Source organism: Ostrea edulis, chromosome 2 (assembly GCF_947568905.1).
Source record: "Ostrea edulis chromosome 2, xbOstEdul1.1, whole genome shotgun sequence".
In the NCBI taxonomy this organism is placed as follows: Eukaryota; Metazoa; Mollusca; class Bivalvia; order Ostreida; family Ostreidae; genus Ostrea; species Ostrea edulis.
The window spans coordinates 61,403,945-61,431,893 of NC_079165.1; the positions used below are offsets into that span (position 1 = coordinate 61,403,945).

At 34.7% G+C, this 27,949-nt stretch overlaps 1 protein-coding gene across 10 annotated transcripts; it reads right to left on the bottom strand.

The window, feature by feature from the left end:
* Positions 1-731: 731 nt before the first annotated feature.
* On the bottom strand, positions 732-27,102 carry LOC125680810 (uncharacterized). Of its 10 annotated transcripts, none has more exons than XM_056154706.1 (24): positions 27,004-27,102; positions 19,976-20,119; positions 15,738-15,859; positions 13,806-13,862; positions 13,320-13,390; positions 12,448-12,544; positions 10,262-10,330; positions 10,065-10,156; positions 9,879-9,952; positions 9,416-9,498; positions 8,892-8,975; positions 8,703-8,755; positions 8,496-8,573; positions 8,281-8,341; positions 8,069-8,183; positions 6,927-7,000; positions 6,505-6,621; positions 5,679-5,889; positions 4,997-5,094; positions 4,604-4,870; positions 4,064-4,120; positions 2,502-2,555; positions 2,313-2,402; positions 732-1,314 (listed from the first exon to the last, which is right to left on the bottom strand). In XM_056154706.1, exons 2-24 carry the CDS (start codon positions 20,049-20,051, stop codon positions 1,195-1,197), a joined length of 2,220 nt encoding a protein of 739 aa, XP_056010681.1. In that variant the 5' UTR covers positions 20,052-20,119; positions 27,004-27,102; the 3' UTR covers positions 732-1,194. The 10 variants fall into 10 exon arrangements, with proteins under 10 accessions (XP_056010681.1, XP_056010678.1, XP_056010680.1 ...); XM_056154703.1 differs by lacking the exon at positions 27,004-27,102 and adding an exon at positions 26,357-26,575; XM_056154705.1 differs by lacking the exon at positions 27,004-27,102 and having other exon boundaries at positions 19,976-20,686.
* Positions 27,103-27,949: the final 847 nt, after the last annotated feature.

Consider the following 27,949-nt stretch of genomic DNA (forward strand, 5'->3'; position numbering starts at 1 on the left):
TATTTTTAAGCCCGTCAAATACAGTGCTGTATAGTGTATATCGGATTTTGACGTTGACAATATTTGGTGGATTTTCCCTCTAATAGTGGCTCGAAATGTTGGCCGATTATGGCCGATTTTCAATTTATGCAAACGATATGATTCATATGAATAGGACTTTTTTTCGCTTTTTGACGAATTTGCGTCGGTCATCCTCTTTGACAAGCGAACGTGTGTTTTTTTTTTCTATGCACCAATATTCCTCGATATTTAGTTAGATTAAAAAGTTTGACACAAGCAAACAACCTTTTCAACTGTTTAGGTAAAACAAATATATACATTAAAGACAATTATCACCAACTGTTTAGGTAAAACAAACATATACATTAAAGACAATTATCACCAACTTTTATTTTATGGTAATATAGTTCTCTCTTGAATTGTATCAATGCATTGTTGTATGCAGGGAGGAAACGTCAACAATATTTTTTTTAAGTTGTGCTGACAGCAAAGGTTGGTAAAAGGTTTTTACCCTTTATTATGTTAAGTTTTCAAACTTGTGATAATTCTGATACTGTACGTGAAATTTTCATGGGGTTCTAATGTAAGCTTGCTGTTCATTTTTTCCCATTTAAACAAACCCAATATTTAAAGTCATTTGATATACTATTACTTAGGGGAAATATGTGCTACCACTCTAGATCACATAATATATTGTATTATTACCGACGAAAGAAGCTATACAAGGCAGATAAGATTAATTCATAATAATTTATTAGATTTCAATCATATATCTTGATTTTCATTAACGAAATATAATAATACTGATAGCAAATGCATTCTGAATCTGTACAAAGTGAACATGTTCTCATTATGTTTCGTTGTAGAATTGATCACAGATAGAACAATCGCGAATAGCAAACATTTAGCGCCGCAAAAGCTTGAAATATCAAATGCTATGTAGCTGCACTGTAGTATTGTATCACAAGTGAGTTGTATGACTAGCAGTATGATTCAAAACGTTCAGACATGTGTCTGCAGCACAAAGCACCAAACGACTGATAAATCAGCCTTTATGTTGGAACTGTATTGCACAGTCAGTATATATCACAGCTTGTTGAGGACAGAGTTTCTACAGTCCTCATTCCTCCCCTCACGCTTTGACTCCCAGCTCCTCATCACATGGAGGTGTCCAGAGACACAACAGAGATGGGGTTACTCCCTCCGAACCAAGGAATCGATCTTTCTCTTCATCAGGATGTCTTTATATTGGTTCCAGGTCTCATTAGTGTATATTATTTTACGGGCTTCGTCCACTGACATATAATCACGTTGCTATAACAGAGATTTACACATTACACAAGGAATTAAATAATCGCAATAGAATAATTTTGACCGATTCTTCATCAATAATACACGTATATATATATTCCCCTTACATGAAATACTAGAGAAACAAATATCTAGGTCATTTGCATGATGGGAGGGGGTATATAAACAATGGGGTTCAGAGATTTAGATACGTGTCTGCAGCACAACACCAGTTACTAGTATACAGTAATTAGCCCCATGCTGAAGGTGAAGATAACGAAAAGTGATCAATCTCATAATTCCTATAAAGAATACAAGATTAAGAGTAGGGCAAACACAGACCCCTGGACATATAATAGGTGGTATCAGGTGCCTAGAAGGAGTAACTCTTAGTCAAAATCAGTGTTCAGAGAACGGCCCCAATTGGTATGAAACATGTCAGACAGCATTTTATCCAATGACAGGTTGTATTGGTAAATTAAATCTTATCACAACCATAGAATTTGCGAAATTCTGAACTGTTGAAACCTCAGTAATATTAACTTATTTGTCAGTAGCCTATCTCTATTTAAAAACTAACCATACGCAGAACATGTTCTTGCGTATCGAATCAGTTGAAAAACATAAACACCATATGTAGATTATAATGGAATATTGCTACATAAATATGGGAAGTTGATGATGGGGAAGCTGAAGCCATCCCGTTTGTTGTTAGTTTGCCGTTAACATATATCTAAGTATGAAGCAAATGTGGAAGACCCTGTGGTGTCTATTCTTTCGAGTTCAGTGGGATATCAGACATAGAATCGACATATGAATGAAAATGATTACTGTTAAAAGATAAAGCGTCATCGAACGCCACAGAAAGATATTTTTCTCATGTAGAAGCTTATGAATAAATTTTGCATCGTAAGAATATAAAAACAGGTCAGCTAATAAAGGGCATGTTTTAGTAAAAATCTAGAATCCGCCGACATGTACACAGATAATCAGTTCAAAATTCGATTTAGATCACAACTAACCATAGTTTCCACTCGTAACATAGTGTTGTTCTGAGCATGTTGTAGGAAGAACCGTTTACTGATACGTATGATCTCAGCACCATCACTTATCTGTAAGTATTGAATTTCATTGGTTTTTTAATTTTGTGGATAAAATTCAAATAATGTCCGTAGTAAATGAGTGAACAAGAGATTCTTGAACTTACTTACCAAACTAACTCCCTTTGGTTCTGAGGCAATCGGTGGATCTAAATGCTCCAAACCCTTCAAAGTAAAATTTAACTTTTTTCATTGATAAAAACTTTCCAATTACAACAGGAGTGTATGGGCTACACCGCTCACCTGATAATTACAGTATACCTTGCAAAAAATCCCAAATAATTGATGGCCCATATACACTTTGTGAGGGTGTTTGCACATTAATTTATCTTTGTGATTCCTATGGATTCCTATGGAAATCTGCAGTCTTTCTATGCAGCCCTGCTCTCATCCCAGGGCCAGGGATCATGTTATAACCCAACCTGAATCTGCACTATATAGGCATACTTGTATAGTACTTTGACATATTGAAAGCTTGTAATTCTTGAGAAGAACAGTTATGAATATTCTCATATCCATAAAACCATGACCTATTCTGGCCTCGCCCAGACTACTGGCATCATGATGTGAAACAACTTGAATCGTACGTTGATACTTACATTTCGGTTTGACATTTGGTGCCCTTATAGTACCTGTACATTCGTAAGTAATTTAAAACAGGTGGTGCTGAAAGGTGATGGATTAAACAAATTGAATCTACACCCCATGAGGATACTTGCATTTTAATTTAACATGGTAAGCCTTTCTTTTTGTGGAGAAGAATGTTTTTCAGGGATGTCCCTATACATTCCTATGTAAGAGTTTAAAACCTTATCGCGACCCCTCCGAAATCCCAGAACAAAGTATCAAATTACATGAAGAAGGCTGCATATCAATATCACAAACTATACCCTTGTGATGTTAGAAGAGTTTAGAATTTTCCAATGCATTTTTGTGTAAAATGTTGAACACCTGTTGTGGTTAAGCCGTATCTGAGGGATCATGGTTTGAACAAACGTGATTCTTTATGAGAAATCTTTCATACAAGTCTTAATTGTTCTGGTTCATTAGTTGTTGAGAGTGTTTAATACCTCAACCTAATTCTTAACCCTTTCCCTTACAGGTGACATAAGTTATCATTTGAACTATCATCTTTACTCAAGGATCTTTGTGGCAATTTTGATTGAAATTGGCTTTTATAGATCTTGTGAAGAAAATGAAAATGTTGACATTGTACGCAAGACAAACAGATGCCGGTCAAAACTTAATCAGAAAAGCTTATGTGAGTCTTTGAATCAGGTAAGCAAATACAATTAATGTGCAATTCTATGCATTTCAGATACAGATGTTACAACAAAATTTTAGTATATCTTTCATGTTTACTTTAGAACAGAATTAAACAACATTATGTAAGTCAAATGAAATAGTATTGAGTTGACAACTACATTTATATTTCTACAAGAGCAAATTCTTTAAAAAATGCATTGTTATTGCTTTAACACAATGAAATATAAATAAAAACTGCAAGAATTTATGTTTTGTGAATCCCATATATTTACACTATCATTACCAACGTTAAAACAACCGACAGAGCTAGAATGAATTTCATGATTATTTCAGATTGTTAGTATCAAGCATCCGAATTTGTCAATATTGAGTCCAGAAAGGTACTGGAAGCTTCTGTTAGTCCTCACCTCACCAAACGGATCACGGTACATACTGCTAAACTTTCGGGCAACTGCATCCAGACCCTAGATTTCATGTGAATACACAAACTCATTAGTACACACAACACACAACAGTTCTGTGAAAGACCATAGTATTAGTCAGGCAATGTGGAAAATTGTGATATGTGCGAGCAACAAAAATCTGTAGTTGTAAATCTACAAGAGACGACTGATGAAGCAACAAAAGCAATCGACCAATCTTTCACAATAGTCAATATATTAACCTTCAATCCATTATTGGTGCTGTCTAAATGCTGCAACTGATAAAAGTGTATTGGGGTTATTTGAATTAGTTTCGCTCAGAAATAGTGTAGTCAAAATGCACTGAGGAATAACTTCCTATTGCTCAAACCTGCTCTTAACGATGTTACGTGATTGACTGTTTTTCTTTCTAAACTTTCGTGTTGCATTAAATTATTCTTGTGGCAAGGGAAAATCATTAAAATGTGACCGCGAGTTTCTGAAATATCAATTAGCAAATTCGCACATTGCAAGCGCTTTACGTACAAAGATGTCTCCTGCAGTTAAAATGTCTAGCTGGAGCTTGGCAGACCGTAACTTAGGTAGGCAGGGGACGTGCTCTTTCCGCTTTGGTTGTCTGAGTTTCGCTGATACTGCAGACTCTGCCTCAGTTTTTTCACGAGTAAGAAAAGTTCCGTGTGGCCGAAATTCGCTGGCTGTGGATTTTTCTCCGTATGATCTGGCAGACGGCAAAGCGTTAATTGGAGGGAATGATACAGTCCCATTTGAAGAGGATCTGGCAGAAATGCTGGCCTAGTTAAAAGAAAATGAATGAACATAGTTTGTTTTAAAAATATGAAACAAGACATGGATTCACAGTTATAACTTTTGTATAAGAGATACAGCCTCTGTAAATTTGACAAAAAGTAAAACTTTTACCATATCTCGTGGTGTTTCTTCCTCAATGACATAATGCTCTGGCGCTAGGTCTGCTCGGGAACCTCTCCCACTCTTTGGGTCATCCGTCTTAGGTTCAGCTGTAAAGATTACCAGTTATGTGTTAAAGAGTGTTATTTGCATAGAGGCTTAATATCAGCGTTAAATGTACACATTTAAGAATAATCAAACATCTAATAGATAAATGCAAACACAGTGAGTTTTGAAATATTTCTTTAGTATTTTTTTTTTCGAATATGTCTTTGAAAAATTATATCATTTGCCTTAAATGGCAAACAACGAGTACGGTAAAATCAAGGTACCCCGGTAGAAGAATACACCTGCCCTTTAGCGTTTTAAATCAGTACAAATAACATACTGTGTAAGAATCATTTACAAGTAGAGATGATACTGAAATGCCAATGTTCTAATCATTTTTTTCATATGAAAATTCATTTTATAGCAATTCATTTTAAAAAAGAACTACATGTATAGTGTGATGTATGGGAAATAAAGTTTGTAGATACCTCCAATGTTATTTAAAATCTATTTAAGTCAACACGTAAATCACACACATACAGCAAAATTACACAGATTGTTTAGGTTTGACTTAATTACATGTACTAAAAACGTTTTCATGATATTTAACAAATATATTATAGGAGTTTTATTAGCTTCGACTTACCTATTATAGGCGTTTTGATTAGCTTTGCTTTCCTTTTTATGTTTTTTGCTTTGGTGGGACCTTCCGTTACAGAAGGTATCATTTCCGTTTTTGTGTCTTTGCTTTCGGTCTTGCTTTCTTTGGTCGTCTCTCTGTCTTTCTCTCTAGAACTGTCGCTTTTGTTTTCTAGTTTACTATCCGCTTGTGTTGTTGCTTTATGTCGCTTTGTTAACTTCAAAACGAAAATAAGCAAAAACAAAGTTAATTGAGGTGCCAAACCAACACCTCATACTCAAAATAACGCTAAATTACGACATTCAAAGAATTTCTATAGTTTAAACCTTTCCTTGCCCTAAGTGTTTTTTTATCATTGGATGACATTGTCCCTTTTGCTCATGTGCAATACTGTACATGTTGGAAAACAAGAAAAAACTGTAACGTGTAGAAAGGAAAACAATGTGCTACAATTGTGTGACAAATAACGCCTGTGAATTCCTTTCAAATACCCCTTCATTGGAAAAATCATAATTAATTTTATCCCTATCCCACAAGCTTTGCAAAACAAGTTCTGGGGAAAATTCGAACTTCTTAAATATAATTATGAAATAGCAGCATTGTTAATTGTATAAAGGGAAATAAAGCAGATCGTGGTTTTGCGATGCTGATGGTTTTATCCACTGCAATAGAAAGGTTAATAAAATGGTACTTGCAAAAGTGGTATTATTGGTAATATACCGTTATATACCTTCCCGGTTATATTCCATACACGTATCAGGAACAGCAAACAATGCAATGCTAATGCTGTATACACGTTTGGGTTAGTATCTTAAACACACGTTAACCTTACGTTGGACAGAAGACCAATTCCTTCAGAAAACTGAGTTGACCGGGCACTAAATTTCGACAGAGATTTAAGGTCAACTCCAAGAGTGTGTCCTAAAGGGCTTCGCAAGAAGTCCGGCATCTGATCGTGTAGAAAGAGCACTTTCCAATAATTATAATTGGCTGTGAAAGTTAATCTTTAGCGTTTCGAAATCTAATCAATTTTACGGTTGTTTACCAAGACACTATAATTTATGACAATTTTCTATATTTGCATGTCAAATTCATCTCCTGTTATTGCTTAATCTACAGTAATCTACTTCCTCAGATAGTTTACTGTAATCTATTTCCTCTGATAGTTTACTGTAATCTATTTTCTCTGATATGTTACTGTAATCTATTTTCTTTGATATTTTACTTTTAATACGACCTAAAATCAATGATCACCTCTGGAAAGGAAACTTGATCTCCGCCGCGCTCGGCCTTGGCTTTTCGTTGTGAAAACAGGGATCCCAGCATGGCTGTAAAAAATGTCAGTATTGATATTAAATACATCGAATCTCATAAGATATTATTGAAATATTAAAACATCGGGAATGTTTGAGACGTGTTGAGATTTGTTTTAGAATAAAGAGATTGTTGTTTAAAGGGAACGAGACATGCGTTTCATGTATTTGTAAAGCATGTGAATGTGTTTGATTTGTGTGATCCATTTTGTTCATTCCATTTTCTTTTGTTTCAATAGAATTCGACCTAGCAAGTTTGCCACCGCGTTTTATCATAATATCAGAAATTATTTCTTGACATGAAATCAGTGACCTTTGCACTTTAGAGGTATACGTGAAGACTTTTCAGGTGTCAAAGTAATAACTTGAAGTTCCATTTGCACATGTAACACTATACATGTAAAATTACGTAATTGTTTGGTGTGATTATATCCGTCTCTGCGCTTTCATTCTTCATTCAATTGCTATATCCATCTCTTTACAGAGCAATTTTACATCAGTAATATGATAGCGTATATTATAATTAAGAGTATCTAATACATGTACATCTTATTTTTCATTCTTCATTCAATTGCTATATCCATCTCTTTAAAGAGCAATTTTACATCAGTAATATGATAGCGTATATTATAATTAAGAGTATTTAATACATGTACATATTATTTTTCAAATGAAGTAAACGGTTTCTGTATTATTTGTCTCTAAAATCAGAATACACACAGAGTATCTTTCTAAAATCAGAATACACACAGAGTATCTTTCGTTCAAAAACTGCTTGGTTGTTCTTACAACATATTTAAATCCTCAGTTTTCTATTAATTCATAATTTAATTCATGTGCGGCATCTTATATATCTTAGGATAATATTTGAATTAATCTTCAGCAGAAAATAACAAGTTCTCATTGTTTTCCTAATACCTCTGGCAAAATTCTTTGTAAAACGCAGTCAAACTGTCTGATACATATATTAGTTACAACAAAAAGTCTTTACATATTTTGAAAAGAAATTTTTGTAAGAAAACCCTACATTTTTTATCAGACATGAATGAACTGTGTAAATGTAGATGTATATTGAACTGTTACCATCAGCGTGACTAAATGAGCGCCCAAATCCCAGCTCTTCTGTTTTCTGACTGGCAAATTTACTTTCATTTTGAACATCAATGACAGCCTGCATGCGCACAACTCGAACACGTCCCTACAACATCAAAACACAAGTTTTCTTAAGTCCAATGTCAAAATAAGTTTTTATATCGATTTCTTGTTCAGAGGACTCGTACATCAGCGGTACTTACCGACTTCACGACGTGTATCCATGGTGTTCTGTTTGTGTCATCAGATATTACCACGTCTTGTCTGAAACAAAACATCAGATATGTTTTTCATCAATGTTACCAGATATGTGTTGCTTATATGTATCAAAGTCATGTGTTCAGAACGATATATATCCAAGTCCTTTATCAATTTCAACCCTATAAATAGATAAACAGATATAGAATCATTTGCTTACCCGTAGTATTTAAGTTCGATTGCGTCCGTATTGGTTAAGAACACTTCTACTGGAAATTCATAGAACAACTGCAAAGTTCTGAAAAAGAGAAAGTTCACCTTTTTATCTGACAAGAAAACGATGCTGAAAGGTATTTTGTGTAACACCTATCACTGAGTTATCTGCATCGTGATGGCAAGTACTATATGTAGTTATTAATATATTCACCTAAGATAGTCAATAGGAGGCCCCTCCAGTTTGTTTTGCAATCTCATCAAATCCTGGAATACAATATGTAAATGTTTCATTGAAATACTTTGAAACATTAAAATATTTCCCCCTATCTGCTCATCCTTTTAGTTCCACTGCCTTTGTGGTATCGGTGTATATAGATAAACTGAAGACACAGTGACTTACTGATCTGTGGAGGATAAGGAGTTCCACATTCCCCTGCGTCACCAGGTGATGCTCCCTCGACCACTGTTCTTCCAGCTCCTCCAACTATAGATTATACAAAGGGACAGTCGTGGTCATCAGTACATGGACAGGGCCCTTATAAGCCTCAACTTGGGGTACACTTTACCAATCAGTGCTTATCAGAATTGTATATAAAGTTACACAACAAATAATTGTTATATTTCACGTTTCAAAAACAAAGCACTTTATCACAACTTATAAAATCTAGTCATGGAATAATCACTGACGTGTTTGTCATTTTCTGCTCTTTGTAGATTTAATAACATCACATTATGCAATGAAGAATTTTAAAGATCAATATGTCGGTCGGGTTTTTGGAATACTTATGAATGCATTAATTTGAATAATGCTTTCCATACAAAGATATCTTTAATCCTTTAAAACACAAATGAAACTAAAATGTCTCTGAATGATTGGCTGTCGGTATATAGATCATGTTTCCTCTACTTTGAGAACCTATTTACATCAGTTGTAGTTCCTTTGTTGATTAATCCCTCTGTCCGCGTGACTTTCCCCGTGGACAATCCGTATTCTCTCACCATTCGTACTGAAAAGACATATATATATATAAAGCACTAAATAATCACAACTAGGTACTGAAAATTTTCGCCCCAGCCCGGGGTCGAACCAGTGACGTACGGCACCCACCGCCTAGCAAGATTGTCAAACCAGTGCGTAAGTCCACTCGGCCACAACGACTTCCCTAAAAAGGAAGCTTTGTTATGTTCCTAATATATATATATATCCTATTGTTACATTTACTGGAGAGACATACATACATGTATATATCTCTTATTGTTACATGTCTGAATCGGAAACAGTTTTCACTTCCCATCAATGCAAAATCATAAAAAGCATTCATTTTAAGGAGGAAACTTTCTTTTTCTGCCTACATCACATTGTTATATAAGACGGTATTGACTCTACCTTTGCCTGTCATAATGTAGTAAAAGCGTTCTGGTTTCCTCCCTTGGTATGCTATGATTCTGTTGGGTTCATACCTTTCAATCACAAAATAAACATAAAATTGTAATTGCCACATCGGTTAATTTGAAATGATGGAAAAATTACAGCTATTGTAAGAACTCTTGACATATTAAATTGGAATCCTACTTTTCGTAACCAACGACTCTCGCCAGATCCTTTTCTTTTTCCACCGGAAATAGGTGATTGAAAGCTTTAGTAGCTCGTAGCACCCATATAACCTTAAAAATATGGAAGAATCGATTTTCTTTGTATGACAAATAAAAATATTTCTAAACTTAATTTATTTCAAACCGCGAAGCACGAATGATTAAACTCGTGTGTACCTTCGCTAAGTCATCCTCTGTTCTATAGGCAGGGTTTGTAGTCAGAGCCAATTCCATGTCAAAGGCTAGCTATCAACAGAAATACAAATCGTTACATACACAGGACAAGAAAATCCAGAATCCATATTTCCCCTTCTCTTAATTTTGTATTCTTGATAGGATTTATGAGATTGATCACTGTTCGTTATCTTCACTTTGAAAATCTCAATGGTATATCTTTACTTGTTTATATACATACTGAAGATCTCAGTGGTACAGAGTGTACGTCTTCACTTATTTATATACATACTGAAGATCTCAGCGGTACGTTTTCACTTATTTATCTCAGTGGTACGTTTTCACTTATTTATATACATACTGAAGATCTCAGTGGTACGTTTTCACTTATTTATATACATACTGAAGATCTCAGTGGTACGTCTTCACTTATTTATATATCTCAGTGGTACGTCTTCACTTATTTATATACATACTGAAGATCTCAGTGGTACGTCTTCACTTATTTATATACATACTGAAGATAGCAGTGGTACGTCTTCACTTATTTATATACATACTGAAGATAGCAGTGGTACGTCTTCACTCATTTATATACACACTGAAGATCTCAGTGGTACAGAGTGTAATTCTTCACTTATTTATATACATACTGAAGATAGCAGTGGTACGTCTTCACTTATTTATATACATACTGAAGATCTCAGTGGTACGTCTTCACTTATCTATATACACACTGAAGATCTCAGTGGTACAGAGTGTAATTCTTCACTTATTTATATACATACTGAAGATCTCAGTGGTACGTCTTCACTTATCTATATACACACTGAAGATCTCAGTGGTACAGAGTGTAATTCTTCACTTATTTATATACATACTGAAGATAGCAGTGGTACGTCTTCACTTATTTATATACATACTGAAGATAGCAGTGGTACATCTTCACTTATTTATATACACACTGAAGATCTCAGTGGTACAGAGTGTAATTCTTCACTTATTTATATACATACTGAAGATAGCAGTGGTACGTCTTCACTTATTTATATACATACTGAAGATCTGAGTGGTATGTCTTCACTTATTTATATACATACTGAAGATCTCAGTGGTACGTCTTCACTTATCTATATACACACTGAAGATCTCAGTGGTACAGAGTGTAATTTTTCACTTATTTATATACATACTGAAGATATCAGTGGTACGTCTTCACTTATCTATATACACACTGAAGATCTCAGTGGTACAGAGTGTAATTCTTCACTTATTTATATACATACTGAAGATAGCAGTGGTACGTCTTCACTTATTTATATACATACTGAAGATAGCAGTGGTACGTCTTCACTTATTTATATACATACTGAAGATATCAGTGGTACGTCTTCACTTATCTATATACATACTGAAGATCTCAGTGGTACAGAGTGTAATTCTTCACTTATTTATATACATACTGAAGATATCAGTGGTACGTCTTCACTTATCTATATACACACTGAAGATCTCAGTGGTACAGAGTGTAATTCTTCACTTATTTGTATACATACTGAAGATCTCAGTGGTACATCTTCACTTATTTATATACATACTGAAGATCTCAGTGGTACAGAGTGTAATTCTTCACTTATTTATATACATACTGAAGATCTCAGTGGTACAGAGTGTAATTCTTCACTTATTTATATACACACTGAAGATCTCAGTGGTACAGAGTGTAATTCTTCACTTATTTATATACATAATGAAGATCTCAGTGGTACAGAATGTAATTCTTCACTTATTTATATACATACTGAAGATAGCAGTGGTACGTCTTCACTTATTTATATACATACTGAAGATCTGAGTGGTATGTCTTCACTTATTTATATACATACTGAAGATCTCAGTGGTACGTCTTCACTTATCTATATACACACTGAAGATCTCAGTGGTACAGAGTGTAATTCTTCACTTATTTATATACATACTGAAGATCTCAGTGGTACGTCTTCACTTATTTATATACATACTGAAGATCTGAGTGGTATGTCTTCACTTATTTATATACATACTGAAGATATCAGTGGTACGTCTTCACTTATCTATATACATACTGAAGATCTCAGTGGTACGTTTGCACTTGTTTATATACATACTGAAGATCTCAGTGGTACGTTTGCACTTGTTTATATACATACTGAAGATCTCAGTGGTACGTCAATCTGCTGAGACTGATCCTGGGCTTTCAGGCGTCTTAAGGCAATTCCAGCAACTGGCTTCTCTTCCTTGAAATATCTATAATAAAATGTATACATCTTAATTCTATAAGATCAAAAGGGATTAATTCTTTTTTTTAAACATGGTATGAATATATTCTTCAGAATATATCTTGCTTTCCAACATAAATTAGAAATATATCTACTTTAACATTCCGTCCTGAAACGATTTCTAGTGTGCCCCTCCCCACTTCTAATAACCATCAGCAGCACTTCCTTTGCTCTATCTTATGTACTTTACATACAGCTATTAAGAATTTTTTGAAACTTGAATTCTTGTATGTCACAAAACCCTGACTATATTTTCCACCAATTTGCCGTCATTTCTTATACTTTGATGTCATAAATGAGGCGGATGCGGTTGTTGTTTTGTTTGTTTCTGTGTTGTGTGTTTACCGAATTCGTCATTTTTCAAATTCGTGAAGGGGATTGATATGGCTGTAAATGATATATCTTTGAAATATACATATGTTATAACGATATGAATCTTGTTCACGGGGTAGCTCTATCGAATAGGAGAAGATCTCAAAATTACAAACGATACAGGATGTAATAATAATGAAAATGAAATAAACTCTTCTTCAAATACCTAAAAGTCTTAGTCAATTTGGAGGGCTGAATTAGGCCTACAACACATAGTCTAAAGCTATAGTCATTTTCATCTCTTACCAATTTGAGGTCTTCTTTTGTTTTTGATTCAGACAAAGATGACAAGGTTAGATTACAACAAGTGCTTATTTTGTCTGTTTGTTGGAATCCCTGCCCTCTACAGTGGTGCGGTTCTGAAGACTTACTTTCTTCGCGGGAGATAAGCTCTATTCAATATCTTGACCATCAGGAGTGCATGGTGAAGCCTGTCCTTGTTCTGAAGTAGGTTACGATGACAAAATTAGTAAAAACTAAGAACGAGATAAATTAGAAGTCAATATTACAATATAAAGCATTAAAGTGCTCTTGACTTTTAGTAACTGTTTATCACCTTGAGAGTTTATTTATTTCAAAATATATTAGAGTACATAATATATTACGGGGATTATCAGATTAAGAAAACATGACGCAACATTCTGAGATTTAAATAACCATGTCCTGAGGTATACATGTATATGGATAAACAAATTTTACCATCACGGCAAAATATTGTAAATGTAAATATCTATACGAAGTACTCTCGAGTATAGAACGAAATAATGCGCAATGGAGCTTTACTATTTCATTATTGATGAAGTGGCTGGTGAATCAGAGGACATTGTCTGTATTCAATAACATGTTCTGCTTGTTACCTTCCAACCCTTTCGAAACCTCTTCCTTATGTCCGCGACGCCTGTCTCTGCAATATTCTGCAACATGAAAGAAATGGAAGTGTTTAATGTTCGTACTCATTGTGTCGACTTTATCACAACATTCTACAGGTGTATAATTTATCGTTTCTGATACTTTTCCTCGTACTTTATCATTATCGTACTCCAGCATTTCACATGGGACGTTTAGGTACTTCTCTATAACATTTCACATGGGACGTTTAGGTACTTCTCTATAACATTTCACATGGGACGTTTAGGTACTTCTCTATAACATTTCACATGGGACGTTTAGGTACTTCTCTATAACATTTCACATGGGACGTTTAGGTACTTCTCTATAACATTTCACATGGGACGTTTAGGTACTTCTCTATAACATTTCACATGGGACGTTTAGGTACTTCTCTATAACATTTCACATGGGACGTTTAGGTACTTCTCTATAACATTTCACATGGGACGTTTAGGTACTTCTCTATAACATTTCACATGGGACGTTTAGGTACTTCTCTATAACATTTCACATGGGACGTTTAGGTACTTCTCTATAACATTTCACATGGGACGTTTAGGTACTTCTCTATAACATTTCACATGGGACGTTTAGGTACTTCTCTATAATTCAAAGGTCTAGCTGGTTTGGAAAAAAGAATATCTCGCATTTTATGACAGTATTGACGAACACTATCATTTACTGAAGAGATCTGAAATACTTCTTGTCGATTAATTTATGATCCGTGGAAAATTTAGTACAGTACTACTGAATACACAGTAATAAATCTTTAATTAATGACAAGGGCTCTTACGATAACAAAATTAGCCCTGCACACACTTCCTGGTACATGTATAAAGAACATCAAAATGTTCATGTAATTTTGTTCTCTCTATAGATTACATACTGATGGAATTTTCCGACATTGCAGTTTTAAAGCTGCAAACCACCGACCTGAAGAATGTTTACTGTGCCATGCAACCAACACAATGCACAGAACTCTGAACGATCGCCCACATAATTATTGTAAAGCTAGCATTTTAAATTTTTAATCGAACAGAGCAGAAAATGTAAATACTGAAGATAATTAAAAGCACTTGAATTGTCAATAATACGCCTGGTTTCCTCCCTATTGGATGTTCTTTATGTTGACTGAGCTATTAAAGGTTTGTTCAAACCCTGCATTTTTCAAAATTATTAAACAACCATCCATGGAAAATAACAGCACCACTTGCAATTACAAAGCAGTCACTAAAACCGAACCATGGCTTTACATATCAAACATTTATTTGAGATAATTAGCATTGATAATGGTTGGTAAAAAATTTGAATTTACATTTTGTACTTTCTAAAAAATTAGACCTTCCAGAGGACTCTGGATGTTCTCAAGAAATAGACTCGCTGTTGTCATAGGAATTCAATAGCTATTCAAATTAGAGCTTGTTCACACTCGTTTTTTAAGATATGATCTATAATCTATTCATTAAAATTGTTTATCTTCATCTTTTATTCGATGATCGACTTTATTGAAAATATTGAATTTTACTCCAGTATAGAATTGTAACGTGAAAAATCTACATGGACCTTTAAAAATCAAAATTTTGATAAAGTGGGAACGACCACAGCAATCTAAACATTCATTGTGTGTACTTTTAGTGACTCAAACCACCAGAACGTCTATTATAACAATTAATGACCACGTGGTTCGCCGATTGAGAATTGTTTTCTTATTAAAGTAGTATTTCATATACCCGATTACTTCACACGACCATCCGTTGTACTGTTCACAATTACAAGAATTAATCGACTCATCACATAATGTTTAGTCACATATGTGTCAGTTTATTTTAGATGAATTTTTTTTCAATGTATTGCAAATGCGATGTTAAGTCTTTGAACATAAGATTTTTGAGACATACCTTAATTTTCTCTTGTTGCTCGGGGTTCATGGTTTGTATAAGAACACCAATGTCCGCCTTGGGTTTTACCATTGAGTTTACTTCATCAATTCTATTGTCCACCGTGATGGTGGGATCCTCATCTGGAATAGCAATATTAATTTTTCTGCTTTTGTTTACAAACATTTCTTTTTCACGTTCCAAACCTTCATGCAACAACCAGTTATGCTCCATTTCGAACTTTCCGATTTGATCCAATTTTTTGTGAGCCGTTTCAGTGTCATCATCATAATTATTAAGGTAATCCGACTCATCACTATCGCTTTCGTGTTCAGTCCGAACATCCGGTTCTACTGTGCCTCTGGGATTCGAATCCATCTGGGAAGCCAGCCTCGTTGTGGCGCTCACATCTCTTGCCTCAACATCGAGATCTAAATCGACTTCGGGCTCCAGCCTCGGTAAACAAAGAGATAGTGTTTCCTTGCTTTCCGTATCTTGTAGCTTAGAAAATTTCTTCTTCCTTCTTCCAGAGTCGAGCGTGGTGTGATTTCTATTCAATCTCTCCATAGACATGCTCTTTCCAAACCCTGACTGCACCAGGTCATATTGTGTAAATGCTTTCGGAAGATTCAAATTACTGTGGTACGCGCGGCGCGTTTTACCGACATTCATTGTGTATTCTTTGAATTTAAACCCTTTTTAATCAAAATGAAACAAGATAAATTCCACTTGCAAATTAAAGCAGCAACACTACATCCTCGTGGTATTTTTTTCCCCTTTCCAAAATCAAAGTGTGTGTCGTCACTGCATCTGTATACTGTAGTGACACCTGCTTGGCGCTGTGTACAATGGTACAAACCCGGATTATATAAGTATATTATTTAAACATTTAAATTCCATAGTGATCCGGATTAGTCGTCCAATTCGCCCAGTAAATCCTCTCAATATTCTATCCTTATTGATTATCAAAACTGTAATACATATACACAGAGGGAATGGGTAAGCTTGATTCAACTTTTATTTGAACAACTCAATGTTATTCAGGGTGACCAGTCATTTTAATTCATTTCGCCAGTATGTTTTAATCAGTCTCTGTTTATTCTGCCTGTCGGAGGGCGATAACATTAGCAGAAAGGGACGGGGAAGAATATATGGTAATTTAAATCTTGGTTACGAATTCCTTCACGTAAAGTGTTTATTAACCATTTAGAGCGCCTGATTGGATCTCTTACAAAGCTCAAACTTATTAATACTTATCTGCCAACTATATAGATCCATTAAATAAGTTTCTCATTTCGTTCAAGAATATATCACTAGAAATCCAACTCGAGCACACTCTGCTTATTATCCCGGGTAAGTCAGTGAGCGGCAAGGCTATATGTGTGGAAGAATCCTATAGAGTGCATAAAATATTCACATCCATTGATCATCTCCGAACGTCATATTTCTCTCGTTAACCACCAGTCAAGCTTGCCAGAGCAATTAATACTGATCATAAAACAGATTAAATTCTCATATTTAAAATCACTTCATCAAGCCATATTTAAACACCACAGCACTCCATAAAACCCGTATTCAAGGTTGACATCGATTTTAAGCCTCTTCAGTAATTTGTTTAATTTGATAATAAAAATGAGCCCTGTAAAACGATTTGGTTTAAAGTTTTTGGAGACTTGTAAAATACATGGGCGAAGGCAGAATTTATCAATAAAGCTGTTATAGTAAAGTGGTAAGCATACACAGATGAAGTGTAAGTAGTGAAAGACAGTCAGAAATTTATGGATATGTCCACACGAGCCACTCTCCGGGTATTGGATCAAATTCCAATTAATATCACACTGAGAAGGCGGTCAAAGCCTCGCGAGACATCAAAAGAAATTCAAAAGAAGTGACGCTGTAACAACACTTTACTACAGGCAAGAGAGATTACGCCGGTAATTGACTGCATGTATCGTTAGACCTTTTCCGACTTAGGTGTCTTTGGTATTTTTCCTATTCATTTCCCTTTGAAAAAGACAGTTATGAAGCATCTCTCAGTTCTGATTTACCGACACAGAGAATCATCTTAGTATTGTAATCAGATGATGGGTTCTGATCTTCAAGACAATCTGCTGCCTACCAGTAAAGGTTGTATATTTCGTGTCACTGCTACTTCCAATCTTCATCAAGCTGTTGTACGAGAGCCGCTATCCTCATATTGATGTTGCTTATATTGCCTCATCGACCTCTATCATACGTCCACGGTCTAATTGCTATTTCCAGTCGGCAATTACAGAAATCCAGACAGGGACTGAGTACTATCCACACGATATCAGATATCACAGCCCCTAAGTGCTATCCACACGATATCAGATATCACATTAGTCTCTAGTTGTTGGTATTTTCTTCTCTTCAATGTCTAGTAAAATTCACATTTCTCCATTTCATTGTGGAATACACATAATGACATATTCCTGTCATTGCGCCATATGTCCTTCAGGAACTAATTGGAAAACTTTTACGGGATGATGCTAATTATATTTATTCACGCTCTCATCACTAATTGCAAAATTAGTTCATTAGTGAAATACGTTTCTATTCAACAGGGAATAGGAGCGAGATGAAAGGTGTTTAAAGGACGGAAAGCCAGTAATGCATTCACAGGGAATTTGTCCACATTTTACATTTTTTTTTTTAAATTTAATTCCATATTCACACATACCTCTAACATTATATATGCATTTGAACCAACGATTACAATGTAGCATATGAAGTATAGCTGAAGGAGTGATGTGTATCCTTTTGAATTCCTCCTAAACTTCCTCTTACAAATACGTTTCATTTCCAAAGCATATTGAAATATGGAAAACATTTTAGGTCCCCTCACTACATATTCTAATGTTTACTCTAATCTGATTTATCATTAATTTATTAATTTCACATTCTTCATATTAGAAAAAAAATGATTCTAAGAGATCAATATGTTTCATATTACTGCTCTCGATAAAGCATGATCATGGTCATATGTCTATGTCATGGACTAAAAATATTTGAAGCAGTACAAGCTTTTATATCGCTACAACAAAACGTTTTGTTTTAATTTTTTTTCATATGTGAAATAATCTACCGTAATTCAATAATGTTCCAAACCGGTATTTTTGTTTTGGTCTTTTTATTATCATTATTATTTTTTCTACTACTATGATTTCTTTTCTTCTCTTGTTTTTATGGTTATTTTCATATATCTTTGTATTTCTTTTTTCTACACATTTTATCTTGTTTACATAATAAAATACATGTGCTTGATTCATTGTGGCCTTGATTTATGGAGAGGGCTAAATATTAGGCTATGTCTATGGTCATTTTTGTCCCTTCTTTCAGCACATATACTTTGAATCGTTACAAGTTATTTAAAGAATGATTTAATTATTTATTCTTAGACATTTACTGGTTTTGTTTGAATATTCAATTTCATTGTAAAGTAACGCCATTCCATATCTTTTGAAATTCTAGTGATAATGAAATATTCACTCATAGCATAGCACAGAGAGAGAGAGAGAGAGAGAGAGAGAGAGAGAGTTGATACATTCAATATCCCGAAACTCTATTTCTGAATTTTAGTATCTAATTCTGAAAATGAAGTTCAATTTTCAAAGTGGAATTTGTTCTCTGCTAGCGCTGTTCATCCACACTTTATATATATATATATATATATATATATATATATATATATATAAGGGTATGTAAAAGGTACTTGTTACTTGTTAAGAGCATGTTTTGTGCACCAGCACCGATGTGTATGGAGTACATGTAATTCAAGGTCATAATTTATTAACTACGCCAATATGAAATTCACGTATTCACATAAAAGGGAAATAAAAATTTTCATTAGTTTGTCATAACTTGACTTTGATGTATACCCCCTAACCACATGTTTCAGAACCAAACAAAACTGTCCCTTGCCACCGTTGTGGTATTTCACTCATTAACTTGATCTCAAGATTATTCGCGAGATGTAGAGAACCATTTCAGGAGGATATTGTGTGAATGATCAGAGTGCAAATGTTCAGATCTACTACTCTCTACTAATTACAATTATACAATGAAAACTGATTTCACGGCGTCGGGATATTAGGACCCTTTGGCTTTCCATAAACTATACACATCCTGTGGCGAGGAGCAAAAAAATATTCTAGCAACATTATCCCAAAGTCATTTTGTACTATGATTAAAAGTAAATCAAACATAAAGTAAAGATATAAGAATGTTGATAAACTTACAAGATTGTCCAAAAAGAAAATCATTTCTGAACTGCATGTTACGCAGCATCCGGAAAGCGGCAGTAGTAGAAGTCATCGTGTGTTTATCCAGACTCTGTCTAGTCCTCCGTGAGAGAGTTAGAGCCACTCATTGACATCTCTGCCCTGAAACAATTCATTATATTTCAACTTCTTTCATAAATCCTGACTGAAACCTTTCATAGCCGTGATATAATCCGAAGCCAATAGGGACACTTTGTACAATGGACTATTGTGAAGAACTGAGAAGTCTTTAACAGTCGTATAGGGAAAGTTCAGAAAAGGTTCTCGGTGAAATATGAGCAAGAAGTATCCGATTACTCAAACTTGCGTTCAGATAAATTTATGTTTTCTTTGCAGTGTCTTGAATTGAACGAATAATCATTTATTGGAAAAGTGTTTTTTTTTAGTTTTTTTTTTTTAGATGTGAACCCGGTGAACCTTTATTGACATTTTTTTCTTACGTTTGCAGAAAATCGATCACGATTCAAAATGATATATGAACCTGATATTCTTCGATTATGAATATACGTTTTTAATTTTAAAATATCAGATTGGTATCCTATGGGATAATAGCGTAATTTTGACAAACAGATATACTGTAATTTTCTGAAGCCCAGCCCTTTCTCCAATGGTAAATAGGATTTTTATTGTGCTATTCTGCCACAAGCTGTTGGACATAGTCGATGTATTTACATATCGCATGCACTGTCATGATAAAAGTCATGACTTTTCTGCCTCTTACATAAATACATACATATTGCTACAGTCATTTTCTACAGTAACACCCGATTATGTTGAACGTTATACGTATCCATATTGAGTAGACCTAATGCTAAATTAGTAATTCTTATATCATAGATGTAATGAATTCAAAACACGTGTCTCAAATTTCATCATAGAGACATGCTTTGGCCTTGGAGCAATTATTTCTTCAGAATAACTCGATCTTGGAAGAACTCTGGGTTAGCGTGTATCACGTCGTTCGCCATGGTGTGCGAGTCAGTACGACGGATGGTTAGTGCCATACTTTTCGTCTCAAATACATACACACGTGCATGTAATGAATAATCATTGGGGAAAATTCACTGGCCTCTCAGTAAAGTTTTTGGACAGTTGTCATTTTCTTAATTAAAACCATAAATGATACATGTACACTATGGAGATGAAAATGTCACGAGTTATATCTTGTTGAGTAACGTTGCTGTGAGAACGATGTTTTATAGTGTATTGTCACTGCATTTTTTTCAGTGAATGCAGGTATCAACAAAAACTTTGAATTCTTCATTTGAATTTTTTTCAGACGATGTTGCTGGAGCATTAGGTTTGATGTTAAAAAGGAGAACACGTGCTTCTTACGACATGTCAGATTTAAAGTGTGTTGGAATTCATTGTTCAAGCTAAAATAGATAGTGTCATATATGCACGTCTTTTTAAGCAGGATGCCAAAATATCTTGAATTCTGTGGAAGGGTATTGTGATACTAAATCAGATAAGTACTTAGTACTTACTTTTAAAATCATGAGAAGACGAAAACATGATTGAAATGATTTGTCCAGAGCTGATATTAAAACAATTCCCATTAGAAATATCAGTCCTTCACGACACAGATAAGAGAAACTGTTAAATGTCTAGAAAGTCTCGCTATAATTCTGTGCTGCCTTAAATGAAGCTAATTTTTTGCTCAAATAACAGAACACAAGTTTGTTGATATAAGAAAGAAGAAGAAAAGTTTGTTGATATTATCAAAGTATAGTTATGAAATACTTCGGAAGTCAATTAGAATACACATTATACGTACATGTAACAATCAAGGCCATATTGACCTTATTGCAAAAATATTATATAATCATGACAAACAAGAAAGGAAAGAATGCCTCCCATTATTAAATCATTAAACCGAGGCCAAACAAGGTGGCCAAAAATCTACTAAACACATGATGGTAAGCAAATGGTGGTATTAAAAACACAGATGGGTGGAGGTGGGTTGCGTGAAAAACAGCTGTGACTCTCGACAAAAGATAATGAAGTTGGTTAATGACTGGCTAGCTGTAAAAACACAGGGATTAACTTGAGCCCCAAAGGGAGACACAATGCACATCTATATGACACAAAAAGGGATCCAAAATGGAAGTGTGGATTGGACATGCGTTATTCTTCAACGGCCTTTACTTAAAACAATTTATTACAATATATAACTTCTCCAAAACAAGCCAAAACAGTAAACTAAAACATGTACATTTGTAATATGAATTACGTTTGCAGCTTTATTGTATGTTTAGTTTAGTTTTTTTGTAACGGTACATATTTTACTATATTTAACCATATTATGTAAAACTTTTTCGTTTGTCCTGAGGAGGGGACGGGTTATACAGACAATTTGCCAATCTAATTGTTCTTGCCATTAGTCATTTTAGTGCTTTAGATGATTTTTGCATTTGACCCTGTATCTACTTTCTGGATCCAATATTTTAAGGTATCGAATGTTTATACACACTTTACACGATATCCACATACTTTAATATCAGTATTTATTATATAATTAGTTCTTAATAATTCTATTCTATCTTTTTATTTTGCTGTTTATTTATTTATATTTTATTTTCCATCATAGTTCAATACTAGTAACCTTCAAGTTACGAAATAGTCATAATAATGAGTTAGGAAACCGCTTAATTATGCTGATTAGTTAACCCGATCTTTTACAATTATGGCTTTATGCAAAATTTGACAATTCCATGTTGTTCGTTGGTCATTTTGTGTGATATTTGTATTCACCTGAGGATGGATGTGAAAATCCAGAAAGCGCTAGTAGTAATTGAATTATATTTTGGAACTGCATATTTTCATGCTTTTTTATCTAATTATTTTGAGAGAGAGAGAGAGAGAGAGAGAGAGAGAGAGAGAGAGAGAGAGAGAGAGAGAGAGAGAAAGAGAGAGTTGTTTATTTATCTATATTTTATTTTCCGTTACAGTTCAACGCTAATAATATAACCTGGAGGTCGTGAGTTCGAGCCTTGCTCGTGCCATGGCCGCGTCAAACCTACCTAAGACGTTAACATAGGTGGTGATTGCTCTTTCGCCAAACGCTTGGTATTTAGAAGTGAGAATCGCGGATCTTTCGGATATAACCTTTAAAAAGGAGGTCCCTTGTTGCAGCTGGTGTTGACACAATAAAGAACCCTCACTGCTGCGGCCCTGCGCGCTAAGCATAGGTCTAAATTTCTGGTACTTCACCTACAGCTGGTGACGTCTCAATATCATTGAAAAATTATCGACGGTACGTGAAGCAGCAAACAATCAATCAACCAGTTACGAAATACTTATAAACGACCCGTCATAAGAACGATTTAACAAACTTCTTAATTGTACTGATTAGGTAACCCGTTCTTTGTTCATGACTTTATCATTAGTTGAGTTCAGTGAAAACATACTTTTTTGTATTGCGCCATGTTACACTCGATAATTTCAATATCTTTATTTAGTTTTCATTTCTATGTAAATATTCCATCGTCCTGAAGAAGGCACAGGTGGTCCCGTTGGGCATTTTGTGTGCTATTGGGCAAACACGCGTACGGACCCCTGGACGTACCAGACCAGAGGTGGGATCAGGTGCCAAGCAGGAGTAAGCATCCCCTGTCAACCGGTCACACCCACCGTGACCCATATGTATTTTGATTAGGTAAACACAACTTAATCCGTAGTCAAAATCAATGTGCCAAGAACGACCTATAACAATCGGTGTGAAATATTTCAGACGGCATTTGACCCAATGATAGCTAGGTTGTATTGGCAAACTATATCATTATAACGACCATAGAGTTTGCGAAATGCCGACTTAAAACGAAATTGTTGAAACCCTTGTAACATCAACTTGTTTATCAGTAGCCTGCCTCGATTTAAAATCTGATCACATGATACAAGTTCTTGCGTATTGAATCGGTTGAGAGATATAAACACCATATCTAGATGATAATGGAATATTGCTACATAAATATGGAAAGTTGACCAAAAAACAGCACTAAAATACAGCAACAGCCGATACCTAGAGTCGGATCCACTTAGTGAATACAAGGTCATTAAAAATATAATAAGTACCGAGATGACCAACTACACGAACAATTCGATCAATCCTAGAAAATACCCGTCCCTTCCTCAGGACAAAGGAAAAAGTTTTACTATTAAAATATAAATGAAGGGCCGGAAGCACACGGACTCCTGAACGCACCTAGGAGGAGTGATCATCCCCTGTCGGCCTTGGGTGTCGACCTTGAGTTTTCAAATTGTACTATTTTTGTATTGTTCCAGTTTCCTTTACGTAAATGTCTTCCAAAACAGTGTTTCAACGTGTAACTCAATTTACTTCGTTATGGCCTTGAGTATCGACCTTGTTTTTTCTAAATCGTACCATTTTTTAATCTTTTCCCGTATTTCTGTCTTTTAAAACTGCAATTCAAGCATATTTCATCTAACTTCGCCGCGATGGTCTAGAGGTAGAGCGTTCGCCCCGCTAGCGGAAGGTTGGGGTTGGAATCCCGGCCGCGACAGACCGAAGTCGTTAAAACTGGTAGTGACAGTTCCATCACCAAATGCTCGGCATCAGGTTTGAATGTCACGGGTCCTGGTAGATGACCTTAAACAGAGATATCCCGTGTCACAGTAGGTGTGGCATGCTAAAGAATACTCACTACCTAATGGTCGTAAGCGCCGAACATAGGCTTAAATTTGAAGTATTGGTGATGTCTCCATTTGAGTGAAAAATTCTTGAGAGGGATGTTAAACAAGATACAATCAATCAATCTAACTTCGTTTTTAGTTCCGGTCTTGAATTTTCAAATCATATCATTATTGTATTGTTCCTCTTTCTTGCACGTAATTTTTATATTCCTAAACAGTATTCTTAGTGGTAAATTTAATTCAACGTACGACTTATCGGGCTCACGGCGAGTGTGACCGGTCAGCAAGAGATGCTCACTCCTCCTAGACACATGATCCCGCCTCTGGTGCGTCCAGGGGTCCGTGGTCGCCCGGCCCTTCATGTATATTTTTATTAGTAAAACTAAGTCCTGAATACTGTATATAATACCAACTTCGCTAGCCAAGGTTTTTCGGACCGAAAACCCTTGGCTAGCGAAGATGATATATACATGTATATATAATATTTCGATAGTGGTCATTCGAAAGTCGATTGAAAGGCCGTTTAATGGCATCTATATGTCTCTCAAAGTTTGATTAACAGTACCTTCTAATCATTAATTATGTTCATATCAAATCTTCTTTGGACGCAGGCTACCAGTGTCAAAAGTTCCATCTCTAATGAACTGAGTATAGAGGTAACAGAAACTTGTTTTAGTTCAAATTAACCCTTTATTTTCAGAAATGTTGTTTTTGTATCTATGTTAACCTACCATAAGCATATGCAGACATGTACCTTGAAATATGCAGGTAAGAAATGAGTAATAATTTTACCTCGCATTTGTAAAGTTAATTTGTATATAAAGCTGAAAATTTGAATGAAAGTAATGTGTAATGGTAATTAAATTTTTTTCAACTGTAACGGTAATGGTAAAATTACTTTTAAATCGGAGTAATTTTCCCGAATTAATGCATATGGTAATGATAATTACTCTGCCCTGTATTTGCCCTGCTGAATACGTCTATGGATAATATTGAAATTTGACTTTTAAAAATGACTGCTACATCTACTCTACCTTACATGTACATGCAAGACTCCAGAACTTAAGTAGAGAACCCAATTCATAAACTGCAATCCATTACTGCTAGGATAGGTAGCCACAGTAAAGGCTTTTAATTGAAATAAAGGAAACTTTTACTGTGTCATCCGATGAACGAGTTTTTCATTACGATAATCATAGTGCTTAATTTAATCCCTTAGACAAATATCACATTCAAAGTCTTAACACTTCCTTTGACGAGTTTTGGAATTCGATCGTCGGTGTTTTAAGGAACTGGCGAACCCATATTGTTTCTTGCTTTTTTAGTCTAGTGCCTTTGTCTGTAGATCAATATCAATTCAGCACCTTGTGTTTTCAATAATTAAAGGTACTTTACTTCATTTGTTTTGTATTTCCGGACAATTGTAAAGGTGAAAGTACATGTAGATGAAATGTTGAGTGAACGTTACTTCTCGGTATGATCGAGGCTTTCACACATGTAACACGATTCAAAGTCATCTAGTAATAAATAAAAGAAATCGTATTTCCGATGCAATTAACATTTGAACGAGATTTCATTTTTTTTTTTTTTTTTTTTTTGTTAATGAATTTCCGATGCATGTACATACCGAACATGTCCATTTCACAGATTTACCTTGAAGAATTCTGTCATATAAGAAATACTTACAAGTATGGAAAAGGGAAATCCTTTGTCAAATACCAGATACACTTGTTCTTAGTACAGTGTCAGATTGAAATCTGTATACAATTAAAAACGAAACAGTTTACACATCCAAACTCGGGATGGGATATCTTGATGTCTAGTTCTGATCGCATTCATTCTTAAAAATGGAGGGTTGTTAAGGGATTGTAAGCTTGTATCTACCAGGTATTTTCCAGTCTTTTTAAATAAAATAATTGCAGGGTATATTTCAACAATTATAGGACTTTAATTTGTTGAACTTAAGAATTAGTTTACTCGTCTTCTTTCATCCATAAAGAAGTGGAGATTTTAAATCCAATGAAAACATTCCTGGGTGACTGTCCCGAAACGATTACCTCTGATTTAGAATTTGTATTAACTGTAAGATATCCTACATCGCGAAATCGACAGATATCTATTTCATTCCTGTATATGTTTATGCACAACTTCTTTATATGGATTGTTTAAACTACATCTGAAGAATTAATACGCATTGCGCAGTCCAATAGATCGTTTCTATCTTCGTGAAATAGCATTGACCAAAATATAACATCGTGATTTACAATCCTCATACCGATATTTGCTATAAAATATTTATATTCATAATATTTATGAGGTAAATATATACTTACTGACAACCTTGAGAGTACTGCATCAAATATCACAAGTTCAATTTTGCGTGATCATACACAAGTCTTATCTCATAAATTGCACAAAATTCATTTATCTCCCGACAATAAATTTACGTTTGACACTTTGTGTGTATCGATGTTTTGCCTGATGACTTGGGTTTTTTATGTCGACGTCTTACCAATTCCAGTGTAACAGATCTACGGTCGGGTTTTTTGGTATGATGAGGGGGAAGGTCGCTATGCAACGCACCGGCAAAATTGGATGCAAGCAATCAATGGATCTGAGGGGAAAATGAAAACTTTTTTTTATCTGTGAAAATTGGTTATCGATGTTTGTCAATTCCGTAAATTTTCCATCTAAATCATGGTAATGTGTTTCATCTATTGTTATTCCAGTGAAATTGGTCTTAATGTTTATAGAGGATGGGTTCTATCAAATAGTTCATACATGTAGAACAAATAAAATGTCCTGCTCTTTTATTCTGCAGAGGAAAATCGAGTGGAAGGTAAATGGTTGTGCGATGATAATTTAAAATATCAGCACATTGTGTATCCTTATAGATCATGCATCGATGTTTTATTTCAGAGTATAGAATTGATTTTTGTTTTTGAATTGGATATTGTAAAATGCAGCGCCTGATGATTTTAAAATGAAAGCGCTTGCGTTAGAATTTTAACTATGCGTGTTATGTATTTTATTTCTTTCAATATCTTAGATATATATATATATATATATATATATATATATATATATATATATGGGTGTAAGGAGTCTTACGTTGCGTTGCTATGATAAATAAACACGACCTATACGATTGTTGCATTTAAAGGCTGATGGGCTGTGCTGCCCAAAGTTGTATTCATTGAATAAACTATAGCATTCAGTGGGATTCCCAACCACAATATAATATTTAAGACAACTAGTTTATTCAAAACGGAGAAATAC

Bases quoted from the DNA above. Each gene is read 5' to 3' on its own strand.
- LOC125680810 (XM_056154707.1), bottom strand. From the start codon at position 16,388: ATGAATGTCGGTAAAACGCGCCGCGCGTACCACAGTAATTTGAATCTT. The intron at 8,574-8,702 runs GTGAATATATTA...TCTCTTTTTCAG, and splicing joins CCTCCTATTGACTATCTTAG to AACTTTGCAGTTGTTCTATG. The intron at 1,315-2,312 runs GTTAGTTGTGAT...TCTCTGTTATAG, and splicing joins TGTTACGAGTGGAAACTATG to CAACGTGATTATATGTCAGT.